Source organism: Oryctolagus cuniculus, chromosome 5 (assembly GCF_051225735.1).
Source record: "Oryctolagus cuniculus isolate XC-2025 breed Fujian yellow rabbit chromosome 5, ASM5122573v1, whole genome shotgun sequence".
NCBI lineage: Eukaryota > Metazoa > Chordata > Mammalia > Lagomorpha > Leporidae > Oryctolagus > Oryctolagus cuniculus.
Window position 1 is genome coordinate 148,235,465 of NC_142871.1, and position 26,734 is coordinate 148,262,198.

Below are 26,734 nucleotides of genomic sequence, written 5' to 3' on the forward strand. Positions count from 1 at the left end.
AAATGGTTTAGGAACATCATTCAGTGGATTAAATCAAATGTAAAAACCAGCATGGAATCAGGATTTTGTAGCTGTTTTATAAATAACTGCTGACAGCCTTAAGGCTTAAAATTGAATTTGATTTTTAACAGGGTTGAATTTTATGTGACACTTGTAAGTAACAACTTAGCTGTTTATTAAAGATAGTTAATAAACCCACTGAGACACGTTTGACCATTATTCAGAGAGGTTGAAATGTGAATTTACATTTAAAGTGGAAGAGATAAAAGATCTGAGAAACCTAGCATATGAGTATGTCCCACTCTGTGTGGAAGGCTGTCTTGTTGTTTATCCTTGTGTTGTAGGTGCGTCTCTCTGTGTCAGTCACTTCACGTCTTTAGCATCATCTCCCGGGTGGTCTCATCATTAGCTGATCTTGTCACACTGTGCATGGTTCTTCCCATCTCTTCCTATTAATATTTCCTCCTTTAACTTACTCTGTGGGATTGAAATGACATAAACACCGAGGTTGTCCACTCCCCCCTTTCCACCCTTGTTTTGATTTCTTTCTTTTCTCCACTTCCACTTCACTCCCAGAAGAAAGGTGATGAAATTTGCTGGAATCATGGAATCAATCCGTGTTCTCTGAGCAGCCCGCTTTCCTCCCTCGAATGTCAGCTAAGAAGAAGGACCGAACAGAGGAGGAAGGTGATAGTGTGTAGTTGAGGTCTGTGCTTCACATCCCTTCGGAAGTTTAGCATGCTTGTGCTCAGGATAAGTTTGCTTCCCACACCTTGACTCCCTCAGCATGTGTCTCTGGTTCTGCCCCCTTGTTTCCTCTCATTTTCTCTGCAAAGACACGCGTTTTTTAGGACATCTTCAGTTTTGTTCCTTATTCTATCAAATTTCAGGTTGATTTAGAAGCCTATTATACTGATAATTGCACATCAGACAGGTAATGATTCACGATATTTGTTTTTAGGCCATGGCCTATGATAGATTTAAGAAATTCATTTGAAGCAGCCATTCTGTTTGAAATAAAATTTTTAAAAGAGATGATATATCATAAATACAAGACTTATTTTGCTACTTTTTTAAAGATATAATTGTTCTGTGGCTGAATTTCCTTTCATCTTGGGCCAGATATAACAAATGACTTTTAAGTTACTTCCTTTGTCTTTAGTATATTTTTCAATTAAAAAATACTAGACTATTGTTAGGTCCTCTGCTCTTTAATGAATCATTGGATTGGAAAATAACTCATTATATCATCATGCAGAGATATATTCCTTTATTTGCATGTAGATAGTGAGGATGAATAATTTATCAAATGTTATTAGTGCAGGCTGCATATTACTGGAGTCTCAGCAGGATCTAATGAAATTTGTCTCATGCTAGTATGAAAATAGCATGCCTTTGTGTACTCATTATTGAACTTTTGGCATCTCTTAGAGCACTATTATGTTATCATGCCAATCTTGCTCACCTCTTCATTAACTGGACTTTTGATTGAACAGTTGAGCTTATCTTGAAAATCTGAGGAATTTGGTTTGCCAGATGCTTCCTTGACTCCAGTTGTATTTCCATGTCAAAGCAAAAAATTCGCGAATGAATGAAGTACTTAGTGTTTCTTATTGAGGTGATTAGTGCCAAAAAGCTGTGACTGATAGTTTTATTACTGCTGGTCATGAAAATCTGTCTGTACAGCAGATGTTTGAGCGATACACATTTCCAGAATGAGGGGCGATGAAACATATATAATTGCTTAGAGTCTTATTTCTGTAGTCATTCTGTATTTTCCTGTTATTTTTAATAATTGTTTTTAAAGGGTTGCATTTGGTTTGCTTCTGGCATGAATTCATGAGCAGGTCAATAGATCTTTCTCCCAAAAACAACAGTAAAGCTGGACAAACGGTCAAAAGCAAATCGTGCCATTACTCTGTTAATCCACTAAAAATTCTCAACACACTGACAACTGTTTACTCATGAGAACAACTGAACTTTGGGTAGGAACAATGTGAGTCATTGTGTTTTGTCCTGGGGATACTGCCTCCTGCCCGCCTCAACTCCTCGTAGCCGCCTTGGCGCTCCCAAGAGGGCTAAGCTGATTCAGAGAAGTGTCGGTCACAGTAGACATTTGATGGCAAGAGGCAGGAGGGCTCTGCAGCTCTTTCCAATTAAAGCTGCTTGCTTGATCGGTGCAGGCAGTGGGCAGGCAGACTAGTTGAGGACTGATGGGAATTCTGGGAAATGACACAGTGATAGGAGCTCGAGAAGCTCTTCTCATCTCTTGGAGTTAAATGGAGGTTGTGGATATTGTACAGCAGAACTGGAGTGGGTCCAGATTACACTTCTTCTGCCTAGTAGAACCTGTGTGCGTACCCAGAGGAAATTGGAGAATACCCAGGGGAGCCCAGCAAAAAGTAAAAGGTTGGGCAGATGTGAAAATGGCCCAATTTTGAATGCTCTCACTAGGCCATACACAGATCCATCTGCAGATAGCAAGACCCTTACTGGCTCAAGGCACTTCAACAAATGTTCCACTAGTCTTTGTCTCAACTGAAAGCTTATGCCCATACAGAGTTGATACGTGGGAAACTATGCTTGGAAAAACAGAAACAACTTAGCAGGAACAAAAATAAGCATTCGTTGTGGAGAAGACAGGCTTCATAGATTTAGTCTAGGTAAGTAACTGTACCAGAATGACAACACTATTTGAGGGGGAAATCTAAATTGAGAGTTGTTATATTACCTAAAATTTCCAGTATTCAACAAAATATTCTGATACATGAAAAGCAACCAAGTGTAACCATATTCATGGGGGAAAAAGCAGTGATTGAGACTATCCTTGAGTGACCAAAATATTGGATTTAGCAGACAAAGATTTTAAACAGTGAAGTAAAAATTTTCATGAGATTTAAGGAAAGAATTGTGATAGTGACTTGAATACAGATTCATGAAAAGATAGAAATTATTAAAAAATGAACCTGCAGTTGAAAAGTATGATGATTGAGTGAAACACTCATTAGAGGGACAGAGTTAGAGACTTTGAGATGGCAGAGGGAGAAATATCAGTACTTTTGAAGATACATTAAGAGAGGCCACCGCTGCGGCTCAATAGGCTAATCCTCCGCCTTGCGGCACTGGCACACCAGGTTCTAGTCCCGGTCGGGGCCACGGATTCTGTCCCGGTTGCCCCTCTTCCAGGCCAGCTCTCTGCTGTGGCCTGGGAGTGCAGTGGAGGATGGCCCAAGTGCTTGGGCCCTGCACCCCATGGGAGACCAGGAGAAGCACCTGGCTCCAGCCATCGGCCATTGGAGGGTGAACCAATGGCAAAGGAAGACCTTTCTCTCTGTCTCTCTCTCTCACTGTCCACTCTGCCTGTCAAAAACATTAAAATAAATAAAAAAAAGATATATTAAGAGAAATCATCCAATCTGCAGGAAAGAAATATGAACAGATCTTTGACAGTGGATTTTGATTGTTTACGAGGCTGGATTAAAGGATACTCAGCCTAGGAAGCTTTCTTTACTCTAAGTGGGTCCATAAGCACCGAGTCATCCCTCTTCTGCTCAGAGAAGAACTTGGGTGGCTTTCTTTTGATTAGAAGGGTGAATTCCTACCCTCTCTGCTGGAGCTGCAAGATCCAGAGCTAGACATATCATAAACTGTTGAAAGGCAAAGAGAGTCTTGAAAGCACAGGAGAGGGGCCGGTGCTGTGGCGCAGCGCATTAAAGCCCTGGCCTGAAGCACCGGCATCCCATATGGGCACTGGTTCTAGTCCCAGCTGCTCCTCTTCCCATCCAGCTCTCTAGTATGGCCTGGGAAAGCAGTAGAAGATGGCCCAAGTCCTTGGGCCCCTGCACCCGCATGGGATACCTGGAGGAAGCTCCTGGCTCCTGGCTTTGGATCAGTGCAACTCCAGCCGTTGTGGCCAATTGGGGAGTGAACCAGCAGATGGAAGACCTCTCTCTCTGTCTCTACCTCTTTTGAAACTCTCTTTCAAATAAATAAAATAAATCTTTAAATAAATGACTTATAATATACAGTGGCACAACAGTAAGATGAATAGTTGATAACTTAGGAGAAACCATAAAGATCGAAGGTGGTAGAATGTTTTATATTCAAAGCTTAATGAAAAAATTGTCAACTAACTGTTTTGTATTTGATAAAACTATCCTTAATGAATAAAGGAAAATGAAATAGTCCTTATATAAACAAAGAATTGTAGGATTTATTTTTTGCTAACTTGCTTTAAAAGAAATTGTAAAGCAAGTCCTTCGGGCAGAAAGGTAGCAGTACCAAATGATAAATTCCAAGGAGCAATGAAAAGTGCTAGAAATAACACTTATTTGGGTAAATATAAATACAAAGATTTCTTTGTTAATTAAAGTGTATAAATATATGTTATATATAAATAAGCATATTTCATAGTACCATATTTTTATCTTTATAGATCTGGATATGTTAACAGGCATCACAAAAGCACAAAAGAGGAAGAAGGAAAGGAAATCAGTCTAAGACAATTGAATTTGTAGGAACTCATGCTCTTGCTATACACAAAAAGTAACAAAATGGATTCTAGGCTTAAATATAAGAGCTAAAACAGTAAAACATCTGTAAGAAAATATAAGAAAGATCTTTACCCTAAGGATAGGCCAAGAGTTCTGAGATGTGACACTAGGAGCATGAGCCCTCAAAGAAATAAAATGATAAATTGAACTTAATTAAATTGAACATTGTCTTTTCAGGCGATGTTATCATGAAAATGAAAATATAAGTCACAGACTGAGAAAATATTTACAGATAATATATCTGAGAGACTGCTTGTAACCAGATTATGTATATAATTGTTCCTCAGTGTCTGCAGGGGATTGGCTCCAGGAAGCCCCTGGGATAGCACATTCTGCAGATGCTCAAGTCCTTGATAGAAATCTCGTGGTATTGGCATGGAACCTCTGGACATCATCCTGTATACTTTAAGTCATCTCTAGATTACTTAAACCTACTGCAGTATAAATGCTGTGCAAATAGTTGTTCTGCTGTATTGTTTAGGCAATAATGACAAGCAAATAATCTGTACATGTTTAGTATCGCACTAAAGTATTTTTGATCCATGGTTGGTTGAATATGCAGATGTGGAACTTTTGGATATGAATGGCTCTCTGTATAAAGAATTCTTACCACTCAGTAAGAGAAGTGTTCCATTTAAAACATTGGAAAACTGTTGGAGTAGACATTTGTATAAGGACTAATTGGATATATAAATGTTTAGAGGTGCATTACAAGAAATTGACTTTTGCAGTTATGGAGGCTCAGCAGTTCCTGAAGCTGTGTTTAGGAGGTGGAGATCCAGGAGAACCAATGTATAGTTTCAGTCTGAGTGAACAGCCTGTGTGCCAGGAGAGCCATTGATGGAGGTACTGTTCCACAGGCAACAGGCTTGTGACTCAAGAAGAACCAGTTTTTCTTTGGGAGTGTGAAGGCTGGGAAAGTCCAGTATTCTATCTTCAGCAGTCAGGAGGGAGGAACTGACTCTTGCCCGGCCTCTTTGTTCTATTCAGGCCTTCATTTGATTAGATGAGCCCAACTATGTTAGAGAGGGCCATCTGCTTTGCTCAGTCTACCAAGTCAAATGTTAATCTCATCCAGAAATACCTCTATAGACCCAGAATAATGTTTGGTCAAAATGTCTGGGCACCCTGTAGACCAGTCAAGTTAACACATTAGAATTTACCATTCCAAGATTTACTGAACAAGAAGTACATTTGGCTAATAATCAGATGGAAAGGCACTCAACATCATTAGTCAATATTGAAATGTATATTCAAACCACAATAATACACCATTACCATTAGAATGGCTTGTTACAAAAAAATTTATAGTATGAGGTATTTGCAAGGATATAGAGAAACTGCTCGTTTGGAGGTATTAAAAGCTACCACCCATAACACTAGGAAAACAACTGCTTCTTAAAACATTAAATATAAGTTCACAACATGACCCAAAAATTCCACTCCTGGATCTGTCCAAGTCAAATGAAAACATGTCTGTACAAAGACTGATATGTAAATGCTCATTGAAGCATATTACAGTAGCGATTAATTGGAAGCATCCCAGTGTCAGCTGGTCAAGGGCTTAACAAAGTGTGCTATACTTGTGTGTGATATGCAAATAGAAATGGACTGTATAAGCTTGAAGGAATTTGGGGGTTTTGAAAATGTTCCCAACCTGGGTTATTGTAATGATTAAAAAACTGTAAAAGAAAGTCGTTGAATTGTGTACTCACTGTGAATGAATTTTCTAGGATATAGAATAGTAATGTCATAAAAATAATATATATAATATATATGGCTTCCATAGCCTTGGCAGCTCATGACAAGAGCCTCGGGTGATTACTGACGTCATAAAAAAGAGTGTCAATAGTTAAATCAACAACGGGAGTCACTGTGCACCTGCTCCCCATGTAGGATCTCTGCACCTAATGTGTTGTACTATGAGAATCATTGGTAAAACTGCTACTCAAACAGTACTCTCTATACTTTGTGTGTCTGGTGGGTGCAGTTTGTTGAAATCTTTACTTAGTATATACTAAGTTGATCTTCTATATATAAAGATAATTGAAAATAAATCTTGATGAAGAATGGGATGGGAGAGGGAGTGGGAGATGGGATGGTTGTGGGTGGGAGGGTGGTTATGGGGGAAAAGCTGTACTTTGGAAATTTATATTTATTAAATAAAAGTTGAAAAGAAAATAATATATATAGAGAGAGCAAGTTGCAAATAAGATAAATTAATGAGAATCTGAAAGGGTATAGGAATTTTTATACTGTTCCATCTTTTCTAGAAGTCTGATATTTCAGAATTTCAAAAATTAAAAATTTTAATAGCTCTTAGAAGTGGGCTGATTTCCCTTTGTTACATTGTATAAAAATAAATCTTAAAAATTTATCTGTTTTAAACACTCAAACCCTTACGTACAATTTTATCTTATCCTTTTGATTCTTTACTTCCTTGGTTAGTTTGTTGTTTGCTTTGGATAGATACTCTGTTTTTGCTTTTTAAAGAAATTAATTTAGGGGGCTGGTGCTATGGCATTGCTGGTAAAGCCGCTGCCTGCAGTGCCGGCATCCCATGTGGATGCCGATTCAAGTCCCAGCTGCTCCTCTTCTGATCCAGCTCTCTGCTATGGCCTGGGAAAGCAGTGGAAGATGGCCCAAATCTTTGGGCCCCTACACCATGTGGAAGACCTGAAAAAAGCTCTTGGCTCTTGGCTTTGGATCGGCACAGCTCTGGTTGTTACAGCCAATTGGAGAGTGAACCAGCAGTTGCAAGACCTCTCTCTCTCTGCCTCTCCTTCTCTCTCGGTATAACTCTGACTTTCAAATAAATAACTAACTAAATATTTTTTTTAAAGAAATTAATTCTGCAGTGCAATGGCAGGTAGACCAGGGCCCAGGTGAACTTCCTGCTGCCTAGGCATACGTGGTCTCTCTGGGGAGCAGGCACACTTGTAGAATGATATTTTGAGGATTTTTCTGTTTCATTTTCTTATCTGTGTAGTACAGATGTACAAATCTTCTAAGCAAAGCACTTTTGAACATTTATTTATTTGAAAAGCAGAGAGATAGAGAGCTTCCATCCTCTGGTTCACTCCCCAAATGGCTCCACTGGCCAGGGCTGGGCAGGCCGAAGCCTGGAGCCTGGAACTTCATTCAGATTTCCCACATGGGTGGCAGAGGCCCAAGTAGTTGGGCCGCCTTCTCCTGCTTTGCTTCTTGGGTGCATTAGCAGGGAGCTGGATCCGAAGCCAGGCAGCCAGGACTGGGGTGCCAGTGTTGCAGGTGGCTTCTTAATCCACTGAGTCACAACGCTGGCCCCACAAGGGACTTTCAGCTGTAGGCCTTGAACACAGCTATGTTTCTTTTGGCAGTATTTTTTTTTTTATTTTTATTTATTTGAAAGGCATAATCAGAGAGAATGAGAAAAAAAGAGAGATCTTCCATCTACTGGTTCAGTCCCCAGATGGCCACAAGAGCCACAGCTGGGCCAGGCTAAAGCCAGGAGCCCAAAATTCCACTGTACTCTCCTGTATGGGTGACAACGGCCCACTTGGGCCATCTTCTGCTGCTTTCCCAGATGCATTAGCAGGGAGCTGGATCCGAAGTGGAACAGCTGGCCCTCACATTGGATGCTGGTGCTGGAGGTTGTGGTTTTAACCTGCTGAGCCACAGTGCAGGTCCCTTGACAGTATTTCTGAGGTTCAAATAACAACATGTTCTCCAGATTATCTGTGCCCCCCCCCCACGCATAAAATTCAAAGTTAAATACAAGCACACATTTGTTGACGGCAGTGAACTAAAGTGAGGTTGTGTAAGTCATGCTAGTGTATATCTCTGTGTTTGATTTCAAGGTCACTCTGTGCGACTGCTGGGTCAGAAAAAGGAAAATGGAAGGCGGCTGGGGGGAGCACGACTGGATTTGCCGAAGATTAGGAAGAATCCACTGATAGAAATCATTTCCATCAATACTGGGTAGGCTTCTCTCACTCTCATTCATGAAATATTCAACATACTCCATGAATCCAATTTTCTTCCCAGACATGTGACGTAAAAAATTAGGTGAACATTTCCTTGGGAAAGAAAAAAAAAAATCACAAGAATTTCTGAAGCTGTAGACACAGTTCTGAAACGTTCCCTGTCAGTTATACCTACATCTGCAGCAGAGTTTTATGTCTTTCATTAATATTCTTCGTCTCATTTTTGGTAATAAACATGGATTTCATTTTCCAGCTATGCGTGCCCTTGGTTAAATCTATTTAAAAGATAGTATTTTATTCCGTGGAATGTTTAACACACTCATCATGTTTGACTGTTTTTTTTAAATCGGGCTACAGTAACACTTTCCCAGATTACTAACCATGTTTTGATTACTATTTGAAATGCGTATTTTAAAATGATAGTCTTATGAGCTTTAAGCTGAAAAGAAGCATCCTGAGTAAATGGTCGTTTTGATTTCCATACTCTGGTCTAAAGTCTTTCCTGATTGTACTTTTAGTGTGTTCATTCATATGTTGTTTTGTTGGCATTTATTAAACTTGGGTCCTTTAAATAAAGTTAGACTCTATCTGATAAAAGTGCTTTTTCTGTAAATTTGGTGAGACCAGGACTTGTGTTCTGTAGAGCACAGGGTATCCTACTCTCTGGTGGACCCGCTGCTCATCGCCTGCCAATTGAAGCTTCCTGTTCCTTTTTGACTTCCTCTTCCTTCCCTCCGTTTTGAAATGGTTTTCCTGTCTTCCCACTTAGAACAAGAAAAGGAGCTTAGCAATCTGCCTGTCTCCCTCTGAGCCATACCTTCCTTTCTTCCCTACACCATTGTAGCTGCGTTGTTGCTGGTCATCCTTCTGGTGTATTAGACGCTGTTCACCCCTCACACTGATACCAAGGACTGAGGAAGGGGGGCGTGGCATTGTGGTGCAGCAGGTTAAGCTGCCACTGCAATGCTAGTATCCCATGTAGAGTGCTGGTTTGCTCTGCTTCTGATTCAGTTCCCTGCTAATGTGCTTGGAAGGCAGCAGATGACGGTCCAAGTACTTGGGCCCCTGCCACCCACATGTGAGACCAGGATGGAGTTCCAGGCTTCTGGCTTTATCCTGGACCAGATTTGGCTGTCATGGCCATTTGGGGAGTGAGCCAGCAGGTGGAAGACCTCTCTCTCTTGTTCCCCTTCTCCTTCTCTGTCTTTCACTCTGTCTAACAAATAAATAAATAAATACTATTTTTTAAAAAAAATCATTAAAAATTGTAAAGAGAGACTGCGAAAGGTTCATTGTGTCTCTGAATGTCCACGGAGTAGCATTTGGTTGACCTGTGAATTTGTTGCCTAGCCTACTCCTCAATCTCAGAAACTGGTGATTAAACCAGAATTTGACTGTGAGAAGTGCAGCTGTTGCTTGACTGTGGTGGGACTTTTGTCTTTGAAGTCTGTCTAGCCAGAGCTGTGTTTTTGACACCGGCTGTCAGCCATTGCCTCTTACTCATTTCCTTCCCATATTGCAGTATTATTTATCCCTTCCTGGTGATCCACTTTGGGCTGCCGTGTTCCTGGGTTCTGCCTTTCCCCATTTACCTCTGTAGCATTCATCAGAGTTGACCTTGTATACATTGTGTTCCCTTCTCCTCACTGGCATGCCTGCTCCATGATGGTGGTGATTTTGGATTGCTAGGGATGTAATAAATATTTCTTTCTTATATGAATGAGGTAGTGTAGTCTGAACATTTAACAGGCTTATGCTAAACTCTCTTCACAGTGCAGGTTGCTGGTCCCTTGGGCAATAGGACTTGCTGATGGCTGACTTCACCCACTTTGTCCTGAACAGTGCCTGTGGCGGGCAAAGTCAGAGGTTTCTGAGAACCGCATGGGTTTTTGGTATGTGCAGGACTGATCAACCCCTTGGCCAGGCACACTCCTTTCAGCATTTCAGAGCCTGTCAAACCCTGTTAGGTGAAGATTGTTCTGCCTCTTGCAGGTAACTTTGTGACTTGGATCTCTGGGGTGTCTGCTTCAAGTGCACCTATTCATTTCCCTCTCCCCACTCTGCACTCCAGCGTTCAGTCATTCTGAGCTACTTGAAACCCTCCAAGTCCAGGCTCTTCACCGTGTTGATTCCAGGGCCCTCTGCTGGCTGAAGAGCTTTGGTGGCTTGTCTGCCCTTCCCTGTTCTGGGAGGGAGCCATCTCTACTCAGTTGTATGCCTTTTCTCCACTACTGGGCTGACTCCATCCTTTGTCTTTGTGCATCTACCACAGCTCCCATGTACCCCAATCGTGTCTCTTCTCCCACTGTGTCATTTACATATGGCACTTTAGAAAGTCTATGGAGGCTGGCGCCGTGGCTCACTAGGCTAATCCTCCGCCTTGCGGCGCCGGCACACCCAGTTCTAGCCCGGTCGGGGCGCCGGATTCTGTCCTGGTTGCCCCTCTTCCAGGCCAGCTCTCTGCTGTGGCCCGGGAGTGCAGTGGAGGATGGCCCAAGTGCTTGGGCCCTGCACCCCATGGGAGACCAGGAGAAGCACCTGGCTCCTGGCTTCGGATCGGTGCGGTGCACCAGCCGCAGCACGCCAGCCGTGGCGGCCATTGGAGGGTGAACCAACGGCAAAAGGAAGACCTTTCTCTCTGTCTCTCTCACTATCCACTCTGCCTGTCAAAAAAAAAAAAAAAAAAGTCTATGGAAAGGGGAATGGAAAGATAAGCTCATTTTTGTGCCAAAAACCTTGTAACTCAATTTTATATATCTTTCAATATTTTTTGGCACCAAAATAAACATGCCTTTTAATTCCTTCTTTTAAAAAAAAAAAGATTTATTTATTTGAAAGACAGTATTATAGAGAGATCTTCCATCTGCTGGTTCACTCCCCAAATGGCTGCAACAGCTGGAGCTGGGCTAAGCTCAACCTAGGAACATAGAACTCCAACTTGGTGTCCCATGTGGGTACAGGGGCCCAAGCACTTGGGCCATCATCCTCCGTTTTCCTAGGTGCATTAGCAGGGAGGTGGATTGGAAGTGGAGCAGCTAGGACTTGAACTGGCACCAGTATGGGATGCTGGTGTTGCTGGCGATGGCTTAACCTTCTGTACCACAACACTGGCCCCTTCTGCAAACTTTTTGTGTCATTCTTCTGTATCTTCCAATAAATTGTAAGGTATATTTAAAATTTTAAAACATTTGCTTGAGGTAACCATTTTAAATAGCAGTGTTGAAGTTTTTCGTTTATATTATTTGAATTTCCCTTTTCATGGTTTTAGAGTGTCCTCAAATCAGACCATGCCATATTTGCTGTCAGGCTCTCATCCTCTTGTAGCCTTCATAAGTAAGTTAGCAAATAGCTTTTGGAGATAATCCCGTCTGTGTTTCTGAACTGAGATAGGAGTTTCAACCCTTCTCTGACTACTCTGCATTTTCGGAGTCAGCTGCTGCCTTATCACCTGCTCTCAGGTGGAGATATCCCCAAGTGTTTGTCCACAGTGTCATTCTAGAGCGTCATGGCTCTGATTTCATTTTTGTATCTACTAGAGGAGCTTATTGCCTTCTCATTTACTTTTAAATGTTTCAAAATTGTTACACCCACAATTCTTTTGTCAGTAGAAGATTATCCCTCTCTGATCTGGCTCTTTGCTAATGTGCCTGGGAGAGCAGCAGATGGCCCAAAGTCTTTGGACCCCTGCACCATGTGGGAGATCCAGAAGCTTCCACCCACCATGGCCATTTGGGGAGTGAACCAGGGCATTGAAGATATCCTTTTCTCTCACGCGCACTCTCTCTCTCTCTCTTTCAAATTATTTAATAAAACTTTTTTTAAAAAATTATCCTTCTTATCAAAATCTCAATGCTTTTCAAAGTTTTATTACTTCCCAGTTGATTATAGAGGTAGAAGTTCCATGTAAATTTTCCATTTTTCCTTAAGGAAAAGGATTCCATTTCCAGCAAGTTTTATTACACATATTGGTAAATTATGCAAGTTACCATTAGACTCTGCACAATTCTTATGCTACGTTATATTTTTAATTTAAAGTGTAAAAGAAGTATATATTACTTGCTTTGGGTAAAGAAGGTGAAAATTTCAGATAATGCTAATTTTTTTATCAGCTGGGAAGACTACTTGTATGATCACACTGTATATAATGGCTCTATTAGTTGTTTCTTATTACTATATTTTTTATAATTATTATTATATTATTACTATTATTACTATAGATCGTAGAGGGACAGGTATTTGGCACAGTGACTAAGATGTTTTTTGGTTGGGCAAGTCTCATATTAATCAGAGTGCCTAAGTTCAAGTCCTGGCCCTGCTTCTATTACAGTTTCCTACTGATATTCACCCTAGGAGGCATCAGCTCAAATAGTTGGGTCCCAGCTACCATGTGGGAGATGGGGATTGAGTTACAGGCTCCCAGCATTGGCCTGGTCCAGTCCTGGCTGTTGTAGGCATCTGGAGGGAACCAACAAATGGAAGATCTCTTTCCATTTGTCTGTCTCTGCCTATCACATAAAATTTTAAAAACCTTTAAAGTGATATAGAAAACAATTTTTATATGGGTGTCTTTTATTTCTTTAATAACACTTATCTTCTCTCTTTTTTTCTTTCTCTCAAAGATTATTTATTTGAAGGGCAGGGTTAGAGAGGGAGAAAAAGAGGGAGTTCTTCATCCATTGGTTCACTCCCCAAATGGCTGCAATGGCCAGATCTGCACCAACCCAAAGCCAGGAGCTTCTTCTGGGTCTCCCATGTGGGTGCAGGGACCCAAGCACTTGGGCCATCTTCCACTGCTTTTCTAGGTGTCTTAGCAGGGAGCTGGACCAAAAGTGGAGCAGCTCGGCCTCAAACTGGCGCCCATATGGGATGCCAGCACCACAGGTGGCAGCTTTGCTTGCTTTGCCACAGCACCAGCCCCTTATCTTTTCTCTTTATACCCTCTCTTAACCTTATAGTAAATGATTTACCTCCCTTTCTGCTTATTACATTGAATATATCAATTTTAATCTACTTGGCTCATTGGTCCAGTGTACAGGGCTCTTCTTGTTTTTTTGAGGTGAGCAGTCACCTTTCTAGCACAACTGTTATTTCTCGACCTTCCCCCATATGAGAAAGTTACAGAAAGTAAATGTGAATGAGCACATGTTTGGCAGGGTGATAAGATAGCTAAATGGACATGCGTGAAAAACAGGTATGAATAGAGTTCATGCTTGCTAATGTATGGGGAGTGCTTAGGTGTGCCAGACACAATTCTGTGAAGTGCATACAGTTTCCTCACAACAGCCATAAGAGATTTTTTTTAATAAATGGGGATACTCACATACAGAGAGGCTAAGTGAGTTCACAGAGCCATGCAACTGGGACATGGTTAAGAGGGGAATCCTGTTACGTCCTGCCGGGTACACTGCGGAGCGAGGACTCCCATCTGCCGCAGTCGGCTTGATGGGCACTTGTGAGAACAGAGTACTCTCAGTATGTGACATTTGCAAGAAGAGTAAAATTTTGATAATCATGCACAGCAGTGTATTCAGTTTCTGTCGCTGCAAGGAACAAATGAGCAGAAGCCTGGTGTCATAAAATGACACTTTATTGTCTTATAGCCTTGGAGTTGAGAAGTCTACCATAGGTGATACTGTGCTGAATCCATCTTTGAGGTTAGCGGCTATTTCTTCCTTAGTTATAGCTTCCTCTGACTTCCTGACTTTCTCTTCTACCTGGACAATCCCAGATCATCTCCCCATGTTAATGACAGCTGATTACTATCCTCAATTTCTTCTCTTTTCTTTTTTTAAATTTATTTTTTTGACAGGTAAAGTTATATATATATATATATATATATAGAGAGAGAGAGAGAGAGAGAGAAAGATCTTCCTTCTGTTGGTTCACCCCCAAAATGGCTGCCATGGTCGGCGTTGCACCCATCTGAAGCCAGGAGGCAGGTGCTTCCTCCTGGTCTCCCACGCGGGTGCAGGGGCCCAAGCAATTGGGCCATCTTCCACTGCCTTCCCGGGCCACAGCAGAGAGCTGGACTGGAAGAGGAGCAACCAGGAATAGAACCGGGTGCCCATATGGGATGCCGGCACCATAGGTGGAGGATTAGCCAAGTGAGCCATGGCGCTCGGCCCAGTATCCTCAGTTGCATCTGCAGCTTTAACTCCTCTTTGCCATGCAAGGCTGCAGACATTAATATGTTGACATCTTTAGAGGATCATTATTTTATAGGAAATAAGAAGCAGAAGTTGTAGGAAAAGAGGAAGGGAAGAACAAAGTGTAGACAAGGAGCAGGTGAGTTGTCTGGCAAGAGTATGATTTTGCCCACTTGTCTAGTGTTTCCAGCAAACTTATGAAAAGTGAGGCCAATTATCTATTAAGTGAAGCATGGCATTATCCCATGCTTAAGATGTTATGCTTAATTAGATGATACAGGGAAAGCAGAGGTGAGAGATGGTCCTAGAATGAATGAGGGAGATTATTGAGTGTGGGTTGGCCTGGGGAAGGGAGACAGGCAGGGAGAACACTTTAGGAGGCCATATGAGGAACCCACCAGGAAGAGAGGGCTGGAAGGTAGCCTGGGGAATAGGGAGCCAAGGTGACAGAACTGCTAGTTAAGAATATGGGCATTGGTATATTGCAGGACAGTATTTTATAACCATGGGTCTGGCAGTTCCACAGACAGGTTGGAAGGAGGAATAGAGGACCTCCAGGTGGATGGCTGAGAGCGGGCAGGGATACAGAAAAAGGGGATGAGGACACTGATGGTGATGGCGATGTGAGTAGCAGAAGAAGAGCAGTGCTCTATAACAGAGATAGTTCAAGAGGGTTTAAGAGCATGGAGTGTCAAATAACATGTGCTTCCTGCCCCATAAGGACGAATAGTAGTGGAAGTAGTTGAACCGTTTCAATGGCTTGGGAGAGTGAGAGAGACTTAGGTTAGAAGTTAGTCAACTTTGGTACAGCAGATTACTCTTTCGAGAAATGAAACCATAAATTGAGAGCGGTGTTCTTTAAAGAATAGAAAGATCTTCCTTTCTGAGCTGGTTTAGAACCAGAGGGAAGGATTAGAAATACGTTTCCAGGAGAAGCTGTTAAGTGGAAGGAGGAAGACTGGAAAGCAAGGCTTGGTGAAGAAGGCAGACATTTGGGGGATTCCTTAGAGACACAATGAAGGACAGAGTGAGCATGAGAACTCATTAGTTAAATCTTCCTGGGACCCTCGACCAATTTAGTTTAGAGAGAGCAGTGCAGTTCCTTCTTGTCATCAGGCAAAATGTAGGCAGGGCACTTCAGTTATGTCTTAGTTAATGTAGCCGTGGTAGGCGGGGCACTTCAGTTGTGTCTTAGTTAATGTAGCCGTGGTAGGCGGGGCACTTCAGTTGTGTCTTAGTTAATGTAGCCGTGGTAGGCGGGGCATTTCAGTTGTGTCTTAGTTAATGTAGCCGTGGTAGGCGGGGCACTTCAGTTGTGTCTTAGTTAATGTAGCCGTGGTAGGCGGGGCACTTCAGTTGTGTCTTAGTTAATGCAGCCGTGGTAGGCAGGACACTTCAGTTATGTCTTCGTTATGTAGCCGTGGTCTTTGTTTTTGCTGATCTTGACCTGAGGTGGGGCCGTTCTCTGTCACAGTATCCCTACCTGGCCTTGTCAAGTTTCTTTTTTCTCTAGACCTTTTCCTCTCTTTCCCTCTCTCCCTGCTTTAATGGTTCCAACTGGAAACTGTATCTTAACACGTTAGATTCTAATTAAATATTTGGCCAGAAATATTGTAGTTTCTGAAGTAAAGAAAGGAAATTTGAGGATTCAGGCCAGAGTGTTTGGTTCTTCGCATTGAATGAGCAAGGGAGGTCATAGTTGTGCAGTATACAAATCTAGGTGGAGTTGAGAAAAGGTGTCCAGCAGGTGCTGGGGTCACTAAAACAGGGCAGACATGTGCATCAACCAAAAGAAAGGGCCAAGGCTGAAAAGCTCTGCTTTTCTCAGAGGCCCTATCTGAGTGAATATCTTATTTTTTCTAGCAGTGGGAATAGAGTGTGAAGACAAACAGATGGGAGCTGAATAGTGTAGAGGACCAAAGTTAAAAAAAAAATTGGAAATTGGGGCATAAAGAGAATCTGTGTTTTATTTTTGCCTTTTCTGTCACCATTAAAGTCATCATTTCTGATAATCTCTTGGCAGTTTTTATCTTCCAAAGGCAAGAGTTGGATGCTGCTTAGTGGTTCAGATTTAAGTTATATCATTTTGTAGATACGCCTATCAGATTATCCCTAGATTGAAGATTTGAAATCTTCCCCCCAGGCTAAACACATCTTAGAAATACTGCCTCACCCTGTCATATTTCACTGATACTTTCTTTTTAAAACCTGATCTTGTCTTGTTACTTGCCATTAGTCAGACCTAAAATGAGGGTATATAGGGACCTTTAAGGGGAATGTAATTTTCTTTGAGATTAATTACATACTTGAATTATTATCACTTTAAAAAATATCTGTTACCCTCTTCCTTCTCCCACCCCCATAGCATCTTAACTTTGGGAAAACAAAGTAACTGGGCTGTTTTCACTTTTCTTTCTATAACTTTCAGAATTCATCATTCTCTCTTCCAGTCCTGGACACATCATGTCTCTGTAATGAGTGAGGAAAAGAATAAGAATGCAGATTTACCCCACATAAGTAAAGTTGTTTTTGGAGAAATGTATACAGCTCATAGCATTTTCTTAGCTTTCCAGTTCTAATAATTGAAACACAAAAACGTTTTTAAGTAAATAAGGTCACAGTACATCTGGAAATATAATTATTATTTGCTTTCCACATCCTCAAGTATTGTGTCAGGGACTAGGATACATAGAAAGGTAAACAAACCTTTCACAAGTCAACAGGCAGTGAGCGTGGAGAACGTAATCAAAGAATGCAGCTAGGAACGTGGAGTGGAGTTCATGCTGATCCTTTGTGGGCAGATTTATGTCTCGTTTTGTTTTGTACTGGGGCGAAGACTTTTGTGTCTGTCCAGGGATGGAAGTGTTCAGACCCCTGGTTTAAGAGCTGTCAGGGACACCCAGGTGACGTCCTGCTGCCCTACCACAAGATGGTGGCAGCACCGCAGTGGGGGGCTGCTTCTTCCCGGCCTCATCATCAAACAGGACAGCCGCCCCTACACACGTGGAAAGCCTAATCCTTCAGTGCTGCCTGTTTATGTTGGTCTTAAATTAGGGCTGTCTGATAATCACAAAATCATGTTTGCAATATTTAATTAGGAATTTTCTTTTTTTAAAAAAATTATTTTGTGTATTTGAAAGGCAGTCACAGAGAGAGCTCTTTCATCTGCTGTTTCACTCCCCAAATGGCCGAAACAGGCAGGGCTGGGCCAGGTTGAAGCCAGGAGCTTCATCTGTGACTCCCACTGGGTTCAAGGGCCCAAGCAGTTGGGCCATTCTCTACTGTTTTTCCTGGAGCTGGATCAGAAGAAGAGTAACTGGGCCTCCGACAGGCACCCATATTGGACTCAGACTTGTGGCTTTACCTGCTAGTCCACAAATCCAGCCTGGGAATATTCTTTAAAAAACTTGAATGGAGATTCCACAGCAATCCTGGTGGAAGTTTGAACATAAGGGGCCAGAACTGTGGCATAGTGGACTGAACCTCTGCCCGCGGTGCCTGCATCCCTTATGGGCACCAGTTAGTATCCCAGTTGCTCCTTTTCCAATCTGGCTTCCTGCTTATGGCCTAGGAAAGCAATAGAAGAGGCCCAAGTGCCCCATGTGGGAGACCTGGAAGAAGCTCCTGACTCCTGGCTTTGGATTGGCCCAGCTCTGGCCGTTGAGGCCATTTGAGGAGTGAATCAGCAGATGGAAGACCTTTCTGTCTGCCTCTCCCTCTTTCTGTCTGTAACTCTGCCTCTGAAATAAATAAATAAATCTTTAAAAGAAAAAATAGTACATTTACAAAAAAAAAAAAAAAAGGACGTACGTAGAATCACACTTGTAGTTATACTAGCATAACTCTTATGTTTTGAAACCTCTTACAATCCTTTGAAAGGACTGTTCATTTTAGCATATTCAGTACTAATTTATTGAGTGCTAACTTTATACCAAGGAGTCTCTAAATTTTTCAGTTTCTCCTAGACTGATGTTGAAGCATTCTGGTTATGTAAGCTGTGGCCCTATTCTGAATCTGCTCACTTGAAGGTAGCTCATGCAGCCTTGGTGCTGTCTTCAGGGATAATTGCTAGAAGATCATGATCTCTTTGTCTAACAGGCAGTTTCTCAAGGTAAAATATTTTCCACAAAGAATTCAGGTGGTGCAGCATTGTGGAGCAGTGCGTTAAGCCACTGCTGGTGACACTGGTATCCCATACAGGAATGTTGGTTCCAATCCTGGCTGCCCCCCTTCCAACTCGGCTCCCTGCTAATGTGCCTGGAAAGGTAGTGGATGCTGGCCTGAGGGCTTGGTCCTTGCCATCCGAGCAGGAGACCCACATCATGTTTGTTGCTCCTGGCTTTGTCCTGGCCCAGCCCAGCCATCATGGCCATTTGGGGAGTGGACCAAAGACAAAAGATTCTCCTGCTCCCCGCTGCCCCATTTCTTTTTCTTTTTTTCTCTCTCCATCTCTGTGTGTGGTATGTCTCCCCCTCTCTCTGTCATTCTGCCTTCCTAATAGATCTTTTTAAAAATTTCAGGAGACCTTCACTAATTTAAAAACTGTGTGTCAATATCACTATAACGTATAGAACAGTGATGGTTGCAAGTTAACCTGAGTCAGTTTTGCTGTATACAGCTCTTCGTGTGGGTGGGGTTTCTTTGTAGACAGCAGTAGCTCCCAGGGAGGATTAGTGGCTTCCTCTGACAACTCAGCTGTCAGGTTACAGGGAAAGTGAGTCCCAGCGCAGAATCTGCAATAAGAATTTATTAAGCAAACTGGCATAGCCCAGCTGGTCTTGCAGGCTTGGTGAAGTCCTCACTTTGTTTCCTTGTTACTGATTAAGTCAGGCCTTGCATGGAAGGTTCACTTGAGCCACATGAGACAGTTTCTCAGTATGGGCAAGCAGAATTCCCTGCCCGCCCCCCACCCCTGTGTCCCGAGTGAGGGAGCCAGGCCAGGATCACAGTGTTAATGATCAGGCCAGTGCTGCCCAGAGTGTGTTCTGTGGATCCCTGGCTGCTCTGTGACAAATACAGAAGTGGAGAGTGAGCACTTAGAAACATTTAAGGCAGCTTAATGTTGCTGTACTGTGTTATTATTCACTTGCTTTGTATTTTACAGAAAAACTGATTTATTAGAGATTGGACATAAAAATCCTGGTCTGTTAGTGTAGACCGGTGAAGAAACACTGGTCTCAGCCGGTGTGTTGCAGACTTCTTCACCCCGTTCTGGAGCCAGTTTTAGCCGGTCTGCTCAGAGTGTTGCTGCCCATGGCGTTGTAGCTTGCATCACCTCATGCAGTTCATGTCACTCTCTGCTTAAGTTCTAAAATAAACCTATAGATATGCTAACGTGGCCTTTGTGAAACATAAATTCCAGGAGTTATGGCTGTTCTATTGGCATGTCCTTGAGGACAGTGCAGGGTTGTCAGCGTTCATGGTCTTCTCTTGGCCGCTGAAGGCAGGCTCCTTACCTTTTCATCGTGAGCCTGGAAGGTGACACATTGTGACACATTTGGAGAACGTGATGGACTCATTCCGTGACACGTTGGCAAAAGCTGGGAGTTGAGTATCATGCATGCTGTTTTACCTTCTTGGCTGAAACGAAATGACTTCTTACAGCTGATCTCTTTTCTGACACGGACACGGTGCTACCTAGCATTTCTGTAGCCTCAAGTATTCGTAAGTATTTTCTTTTGAAGTTTGCTGCCTCTGTATCCTACATGGTGTAGCCACATTCTTCATCATCCTTTCTCTCCTTCATTTCTCTTTCTACCATTTGGGCAAGAAAGTTGCTGGGCCTAGAATGTAAGATGGGGACTTTATCCTATTCATCATCAGTTCTACAGTCTACTTCATCTTCATTTGATGAGTGAATGCTTAACAGAGCTTAAAAAATAAAAAATTCATCCTTGCCTCTCCCATAGCTTCCAGTGCTGTGTCCCTCTCACAGTGTTCACTTCATAAATATTTGTTAAGTATTTCAGTGACCCCAGTGTGACTTAAATGCTGAAAACGTTTTCTGACTGAGCTAGAATATTGTTTGAATTGCTTCTCTCGTTACAGATGATTGTTTTGTAGGAGAAAAAAAAAGAGTATGGTAATTCACACCCTAAATGAAATGAAGCTTCTCTTAAACAATTAAATGTGTGAAATTGAACTATTTATGGCAATTTTGGACTTGTTACAATAGTTTCACTCTTATCTGTAAAAACTAGTTGTGATGAAAATTGCAGATTTTTCCATGTCTTCAATGGGATCCCAAAATATCTCTTTTTCACTTAAAGATTGCACAACTAATTTTAAAGAAATGTTTATTTTCAGTGCATTATAAAAGTGTACTTGGAAAGATAATTTATAGGAACAGTGGATGGCACTATTGGTTCATACCTGTGAAGTGATTATCCTTAACTTGCAGAACTTTCAAATGCCTTTCAAGAGAGCAGCCCATTTACAAAGTGTAGACAGCGTGAGGATGGGAGCTTAATGTTAAATTCTAAAGAATCTTTATGTAATTTCTACTTTAAATAAACTTTGAAGTGTTTATATAATTTCCTTAGTTGCCATCATAGCAAAATCTTAGAATGAGTTTTTAAAATCTTTCAAATTCTAGCGTGTTACAGGATTCTGTTGCCCCGACTAAAAAGTACATCTTGCTTTTTTTTTTTCTGACAATCACAACTATTTAGTTTGAAGAAGGGAAAATAACTTTAAACTTGGATAAAAAGAAAACATTTAAAGATGCTCGAGTTTAGGTATACCATTCAGGAAACCTTAGTTTAAAAGTTAACTGAGTGGGATGCCTAATATTTTGTTCAGGTTAGTTCATAGACTTTTTTTTGAAAGATTTATTTATTTTACTTGAAAGGCAGAGTTAGCGACAGACAAGGAGACACACACACACACACATGCAGAGAGAGAGAGAGAGAGAGAGATTGATTGTTTTCCATTTGCTGGTTCACTCCCCCAAATGGCTATAATGTCTGGGGCTGGGCCAGGCTGAAGCTAGGAGCCCGAAGCTCCTTCCATGTCTCTCATGCAGGTGCAGGGCCCACGGACTTGGGCCATCTTCCGATGCTTTTCCAGAGAGTTGGATCAGGAGTGGAGCAGCCGGGACTCTAACCGGTGCCCATATGGGATGTGGCACTGTGGATGGTGGCTTAACCTGCTACATCATAGCGCTGGCCCCAGTTCATAGACTTTAGATGTTGTATATATTAATCTAACAACTTAGAGTTGCTTTTACATTTTTGTAAGTTTGTTCTGTTTGTAATATTCAAAAATCAACATATTTCGTGTATATTAAATTTACTGTTTTAGAAAACCCAAGAGCCCTACATCCAAATCTTCATTTAACCAACCAGTACAGTTAAGAAGCCTTTACTGAGTGCTTAGGGTAGAAAGAAAAGTTCATTTGATACTTGCCTTTTAGAACCTTTCAGAACTGGGAATGCAACACACACAAAGCACTGAAATTGTAATACAACCTTGTATAATAATAATTCAGGAGTGAGCAGAGTGATCTTAGGGCCATGATGCATTGCTTGGCTGAGTTAGAGTGGGCTTCTATGCATTAAAATATTTAAGCAATGTCTCAAAATTTTTCCTCACAGGTGGGTTTAAAGACAATTTATGCAGAGTAGGAAAAAAAAACAAACAAAACCCATGAACAGTGGTACTGAATTCTGAAGGCCGTATCTTCCACAGAGAATGAGGACTGGTCAGTGTGGCAGTGTTTTGATGACAGGAGTGGCAGGAGAAAGCTTTATAAGACAGCTTCAGAGCCGGCGCCGCGGCTCACTAGGCTAATCCTCCGCCTTGTGGCACCGGCACACTGGGTTCTAGTCCCGGTCGGGGCGCCAGATTCTGTCCCGGTTGCCCCTCTTCCAGGCCAGCTCTCTGCTGTGGCCCGGGAGTGCAGTGGAGGATGGCCCAAGTGCTTGGGCCCTGCACCCCATGGGAGACCAGGAGAAGCACCTGGCTCCTGCCATCGGATCAGCGCGGTGCGCCAGCTGCAGCGCGTCAGCCGCAGCAGCCATTGGAGGGTGAACCAATGGCAAAAGGAAGACCTTTCTCTCTGTCTCTCTCTCTCACTGTCCACTCTGCCTGTCCAAAAAAAAAAAAGCTTCAGATCTGTTCAGCATTTGCTGTGTGTTGATGTGAAAATTGTTCAACCCATCTATAGGTTTCAATTTCCTCATCTACAAATTGAGGATAATAACAGTGTTAACAGAATGAAGAGAGATCCTATGTTTAATGTAATGCTGGGTGCGTAGTATGTGTTCTATATATTATTGCCAAGTTTATTACTATGGCAACTATATGAAGGTAGACCTCCGGCTTAATTAGATTACCATCTGCTTAAGACTCGTGCTGGTAAGTGGTATTGTTTTGACTTGAACCATATTATCTACCCAGTCCTTTTCCAATGAAGCACAAGGTCAGTAGCTTTTAGCTCCATTTTCTATCTTTGGATTTTGTGCTGTTGTTGTTCAGTTGGTTGAAAGGAAAGCCAGTTAGATCTAAAGTGAGAGCCTCATCTAGAGGATAGCCTATTAAGTCTGAGGAAGATGTTGTATGCACCACTTTTTTATGAAAATAACGGAGAACCTGGGCTAATGTAGTGAGACAGTCAAGTGGAGGTAGGCTAGGAGAGTTTTTCTATTGCGGATTCACATTGCATTGTGTCAGATGCCTCTTCAGAGTTTATCCAATGGAATGGAATTTAAGTTTCCTGTTGGGATTATTGTTAAAGGGTGGGACTGCTAAATCTTACAGTCATGGAGGTGGATGAGTATTTTACTCTCATTTCTTCTTGTCGTCATCTATTTTTTTTAAGCCTTTACTGGAGTTAAGGTACATAGCATGAGTCACACTTGTAAGGGCTCTGTAGGAGTGGGGGATTGGATGTACCCAAAGAACTGCATTTCTTACTTTTCCTGTTACCTCAAGAAAGCTTGTTTTCCAGCCCTATCAGGAGGGAAAAAAACCTCAAAATTTGTGTAGCCTAACTTTAATTGAGTATAATTGGATACACATGTGGGCTGGTGGCTGCCTGCCTGTCCATTTTCTCCAATACAAGAATAATATATATCCCATATTTATTTTTGAAACCGCTTGGCTTTTATTTTACTACATCTCAGCATGGTAGCAGTAGTTGTTTTATTTTTTCTAACCCTGACAAAGCAGAATGTTTTGTTTGGCTTTTTCAAAAGGCAACAGCGCATGTAGTTAAGACCTCATTGACTTTATCTGATGAGGTAGTCTCTTAGGAATGTCTGTTCTGTAAATCCACCAAGGGAACTGGGTTTAAGGCAAGGTCATTTCATAAAATCCCAGTTTCAGTTTTTAGATCATATATGGACCATTGTGACTTTTAATATGTATTTTTGTCATTCTTTTTAGTTTGACCATAGAATGAGTATAAATTGTGATATAGTATGGCTTAGGAAGACCTTTCTAACTTGTAAAATACCTTTTCTGCATTTTTCTGTTATGGTTCTTGAGAAAAACATCAGTTTTGTGAAATGAGATTTTTAGTCTTTTCTCTTCCCCAATTTCTGTTTTCCTTCTCTAATATCTGCTCCACTCATAAATCCTTATACGTTTTTGAGAACAAGGTATTCACTGGTGGTAGCTCAGTGCCAATCTAGATTGGTGGTTTGTTTTATTCATGGACTTGAATTTGTATTTTTATGTGTATTCGTATATATTCAGTGTTTGCTTAACATCTGTATGTATCTGTAACAGCTGCTGTACTAAGTGCAATAAAACAAGTAAGACCTACCTAGTGTATCATTGTTCCCAAAAGTCTGACAGTTCTGTTGTAGTCAACTGATATTTTTGTTTTAGTTTTTGTGGAATATTTAGTTCTCCTCATGTGTGAAGTCATGGACTTAGAGATTACCACACACATTGAGAATATATAAAATAGAAGTGGTATAATATATGATGCCTAAAAATGGTCTTGATACTAATAGTGTAGAGCATGTGTATGATGTTAGCTAGTAACACCCTCTTAGACAGTTGACTGCTATCGAGGGTTCAGTCACCATCATCACATGCTGTTCTCCCTCTGCAATTCAGGCAGCCCATGTTCCCTCAAATGTTGATTCTGTGCTTACTTTGTCAAAATAAATGCCTCTGATTTCATTTTCAAAGAATGGAACTTGTGGGGCCCTTTGCTGCTTGCTCTATTCTTTCTCATTCTTATTTTTACTGTTTTTTTTTTCCTTCCACTTCTTACCTTAATTCTCAATTACTTGCAAAAGTAGGAGCAAAAAAACAACAAAAATAGATTAGGTGTCAATAACAGCACAAATGTGGATGCATTGAACCCATCTTGGTAAAAGAAATATCTGTCCATAGGAAATGCCCATGAGGACAGGGTGGGACTGAGCTGCTACTACTGACAGCACAGCATTTCTGATTTCTTCCAAGATTTCTTTGTTTATTTGAAAGCAGAGTGACAGAGAGGGGAGAGAGAGAGAGAGAGAGAGAGACATACAGACAGAATGAGATTTCCCTTTGTTGGTTTACTCCCCAAATGACCATAACAGTCAGAGCTGGGAGGCTGAAGCCAGGAGCCAGGAACTCCATCCTGGTCACCCACCTGGGATGCAGGGACTCAAGTACTTGAGGCATCATTTACTGCCTTCCTTGGCACATTAGCAGGGAACTGGATTGGACATAGAGAAGCTAGGACTCGAACCTCTGATATGGAACACAGGCATTGCAAATAACGTTACACCAGCCACCCATGAGCACAGAGTTTGTGGCGGTTTCTCTTATGCCTGTTAGTGGCTTGCATAATGATTACACTGAGGGTCTTCTGTGCAGTTTTGATTAGCACTTTAGTTGGCCTTTTACAGTTTTCCATCAAATGATTAGTTTTGTTAATTTTATTGGAGCTTTGTTGCCCAGATATTCTATTTGGAATGTAACTGAAGTACTTTAATACTTCAAGAACTTTAAATTCTTATGATAGATTTTCCAGAATCAGTGATAGAAGAAAGAGTATAATGTAAATGTTTCAGTGTTTTTTTTTTAATTTTTGATTTATTTTATTTTTACATGCACTAATTCAGAATCAAATGTGACCAGGACTCATGCATAGAATATTTTCTTGATATCCTCCACAAAAGCTTATTTGAAGCAGCATTATTGTGAGTTACCTAAATTTCTTAGTTTTTTTTTTTTTAATCCCAGTACTGCTTTACTTGCATCTCAAGTTGTCTTGAACATAGAAACCTCTAGATCCTGGACAACTTTAGTTGGTTGATCTTTTAAGCTATTTCCTATTCTCTTATGCTAGAGTTTCTGTCTCATCTTTAAATCATTGCTTTGTTCCCTTGCCATTTGCCATCTTCTTTATTTCCTGTGTTGTTTTTTTGAATCCACACTTTTCACTTGTATGTAATAATGTTTTATTAAATGCCTCCTTGTTTTGGTGTGGTAAATGAGAGAGAACTAGTTGAATTTGAATATATCTACATAGATTTGTTTCAAGTAACATTTCATTGTCAAGTGTTTGGATAGATCAGTTGAGTAGCATGGTTGTTCACATAGGGAGCAGCAGTTTGACTTAAGCTGTTTATTAATGAGTTATGGTGCTTAGATCTTTGGCCAACTAATGAGAATGATCTGAGCCCCCCCCCCCTTTTTTTTTTACAAGGGATGGAAAAAAACTCCTTTTAATTAGTGATTGGCTTTAAAAATATTTAATAAATTCCTCTATTATTTGTAGCCCCATGGCCAAATACCAACTGCCCACACAGCTTCTTAATATCAATCTATTCTTGGATAATTAAAAATCATTTTGGCAGATTCATATATTCATAGACTATTAGATATGGAAGGAATTTAGAGGTTTAAAATCTCCTTTTCATGGAAGATAAACTTGAGGGCCAGAGGGCCCAACATCACAAAGTTTGGTGGCCTACATATTGCACTCAATTTTAGGAGAAAAAGATTGACATAAAATAAATTTTGTGTTAGCTTATTTTGAATGAGCCGGCGCCGTGGCTCAATAGGCTAATCCTCCACCTTGCGGCGCCGGCACACCGGGTTCTAGTCCCGGTCGGGGCGC

At 41.4% G+C, this 26,734-nt stretch overlaps 1 protein-coding gene across 11 annotated transcripts in view; it reads left to right on the forward strand.

Annotated features, from left to right (window-relative positions):
* The window catches only part of CDKAL1 (CDKAL1 threonylcarbamoyladenosine tRNA methylthiotransferase), a 731,906-nt gene that overhangs the window by 246,272 nt on the left and 458,900 nt on the right, over positions 1-26,734 (forward strand). For all 11 annotated transcript variants that reach the window (XM_008262511.5, XM_002714231.6, XM_089333341.1 and 8 more), the window contains one exon: positions 8,393-8,513. In XM_008262511.5, the coding sequence (XP_008260733.1) occupies positions 8,393-8,513 (121 nt within the window). The remainder of the gene's footprint in view (positions 1-8,392; positions 8,514-26,734) is intronic.